Source organism: Populus trichocarpa, chromosome 5 (genome assembly GCF_000002775.5).
Source record: "Populus trichocarpa isolate Nisqually-1 chromosome 5, P.trichocarpa_v4.1, whole genome shotgun sequence".
NCBI lineage: Eukaryota > Viridiplantae > Streptophyta > Magnoliopsida > Malpighiales > Salicaceae > Populus > Populus trichocarpa.
Window position 1 is genome coordinate 16,587,674 of NC_037289.2, and position 3,015 is coordinate 16,590,688.

The 3,015-nt window shown below is 40.5% G+C and overlaps 1 protein-coding gene across 1 annotated transcript; it reads right to left on the reverse strand.

Moving 5' to 3' along the window:
• Nucleotides 1-268: 268 nt before the first annotated feature.
• LOC7486604 (uncharacterized) lies at nt 269-2,594 on the reverse strand. Its single transcript, XM_002307349.4, has 2 exons — nt 2,075-2,594; nt 269-1,929 (listed from the first exon to the last, which is right to left on the reverse strand). The coding sequence occupies exon 2, from the start codon at nt 1,914-1,916 to the stop codon at nt 603-605; it is 1,314 nt and encodes a 437-aa protein (XP_002307385.1). The 5' UTR covers nt 1,917-1,929; nt 2,075-2,594; the 3' UTR covers nt 269-602.
• Nucleotides 2,595-3,015: the final 421 nt, after the last annotated feature.

Below are 3,015 nucleotides of genomic sequence, written 5' to 3' on the forward strand. Positions count from 1 at the left end.
GCATTGCAGGATGTATGCTACCTGGTGTTCAAGAAAAGCAGGATTAATGGAATGAGCTGCAAATCTTTCCCAGCAGACAAGATCATCTTCATTGACGCGGCACCATCGACGTATTTATTTTCTTCCGGTGGATAATGTACGAGGAAGACAATTTGTGTACTGTGTTATGGGACTACATTATAGTACACCAGTAGAGTACTAGCTAGATGAAGATTCAACTGGAACTGGATTAATTCAAACTAGCTAGCAAGAAGAAAAGTAGCAGAAATGGAAAACTGAATCATGCATATATAGTAATGATGTATAATGCCAAATATAAAGAAAACACACACACACACACACACACATGTATATAATTTAAAGTGTGACATCTCATAATCTAATACTCCTAAAATTCTTGATTATTTCTTGAAAAAGGAGAGAAAAAAAAAGGATGCTGCCATCTAGCCGAAGTAGCGGGGACTGAGGTCAATAACGCAATTATACCCTCCTTACCAAAATCATCACAACCACGACCACCATTAACACATGACAATCAGTAGCCTGCAGCAAAATCTTCTTCATCTATCACCTACTCGTGCCCCATTAATCGCCGAACCTGATTAATGATCCCCTACTCTGAACTCTGAAGGACAAATCCATGAATCAACTGTACCTTCAGCACCTCTTGAAGAAACGTTCTCTAAAACCTTGTCATGGTGAAAACCTGATGAAGAAGCTGACGAGTAATTCAACTTGCAGCTATTAACACGTTTCATATTGCCATAATTCCCGTCCAAAGACCTCAAGTTATGATCTTGATCCCCATCACTCGATAATCTCATCCCTTCTGTTGTTACATGACTTGTTAGCCCACCAAGATGTGCATTAACATGTCCATCTCCATGGCCCATACCCAATTCCTCAAAGGAAGGTAAAGGAAAACTTGCTTGAGACTTTGCACCTAAACCAGGCACATTAGCTAAAGATTGAAAAGGAGGAGCAGGAGGCTGTAGAAGTGGATGGATTGAAAGCATTTGATTTTGCATGTTTAGCAGATTTTGAGGTTGTTTGTGTAGGCCTAAATGAGCAGACAGTTGGTAGTTAACAGAACTGGGATTGAAAGTACTAGTTGTGGCTGTGGTAATAGTATTGTTATTGTTAGCAGTAGTACTAGTACTAGCAATATTAGTGCCATCCACAATATCATTGTTAAAAAATGAAGGAGAAGAAGAAGATAAAAGTGGGGTTTGCTGATGATGAACCTTTTGAGCTGAGGGACGTAGAGGGTAAAGTGACCCTATTGGTTCCAAATGACCAGACCTCAATCCCGATCCAGGACCAAAAAGATCGAGCCTACGGGTAAACGATGAGCCTGTAAAGGGTGGTGCTGGGATCCCTGTGAATTCTTGCACCATTTGTCTGAAATTGGACGTGTCTGTCGTGAGAACTGTAGTGGGTGCCCTTCTTGATGCCCTTGTTCTTTTCTTGGGGTTTCTGGCTACCCCATGTGTTTGATCTGACGGTGAAGAAGAGCGCACTCCATTATCATGAACCGATCGCAATTGCATGGATGAAGGTAGAGCTTGACTTGATCCTTGAGCACCCAGAGGTGCCGATTGGCTTGATGATAATGAGTCTGGTAAGTTGATACCAAGTCGAGTGCAACTGTGCTCAGATCTCAGGCCTCGTGAATGAACCATGTCCAGATTTAGCATAGAAGAATTGGGATTTGTGATTGATTGAGATTGAGAGAAAGCATGGAAGAGAGCTGGTGAAGGATCAAAAATAGCGGCTGGTTGGTGGTGTGAAAAAAGAGAAGGATCAAAGTTTTGGCTAGAAGCATTCAAGAAAGCTGGGAGTGACTCTGGTCTTGAGTCATACTCTTCATCACCACCACTAGAGGATTGCATACTGCCACTGTTACCGGAATCCATAACTTACAAAAAGCTGAAACAAAAGAAAGGAAAGAAGATAGTGGTAGTTGCCAAGTTGCAGAGGTGAAAAGATAATCTATAAAAGTACTTAAGGGGATTCTGCAAAAGAGCCCATCAAGTAAATGAAGACTAGTGAGGATTGAACATAAGAAACTTACATATCAGCTTTTGAGAGAGTTTCCCATATCTTTTAAAGCCTCTGAAATGGAGGCAATCTCTCCCTTGTCTTTCACTAACAGCAAAAGTTTATGTGAAAAGAAAAAAATGCACACAGATATTCTTAAAATTAATATGATGGCTAGAGAGAAAAGGAGCAGGGAAAGAAACAGGAAAAGAAGGGTGAAGAGTAAAGGCTAAAAGGGGGGATACGTGAAGCTGTCTAGCTAGTTTTGCTTCTCCAGCTTCAGGGCATGTCTACGGATTAGGGTTTTTGGAGAAGGAAAGGAGAAAATGAAGGGAAGAAGGAGGTTATTTAAGCTTTTTTGCTCTAAAAGAGAAAAAGACTTGGCAAGAAATAAATGTTTCCACTAAGAAGATCCTCTAGAGAGTGCAGGGTGGGGTCTCCATTGGAGTAGAGAAAGAGTTGCCGGTGGCTGGCAACGGGTCAAACTCAAAGTGAATGAGAGAGAGAGACAGAGAGACAGAGAGAGAGGGTTGTAAATGTGAAAGCAAGAAAATGATGTGAATACTGAAATTAATGTTTGGAGGGGAAATACGGGAGAAGATAAAAAGAGCATAAAAGAAAAGGTTACAAGTAGTTTGGTTCATTCCCTAGCCAAGCTACGTATTTTAATTACATGAAAAAAACGTAGCAAAAATTCAACCCACCGCCCCCCAATTAATCACTATTTGCGAATTCTCTTTTTATGTTCACACTCTGCATTAATTAGCATATACTTGCACATAAATATAACAACATTAAATTATTCTTTCGTGTCCAGTAGGAGTATTAACAGCATTTTTAATTAAAAAAAAAGGGACCAACGGTCGTTGTTGGTGAAACCATTTATAACACGAATTTTCGTGGATTTCTTTCTGGGAGATATGTAATCGCCCCCCTTGCAACTAAATCTATCACTAGCTAGGCAATCTCTTCGGC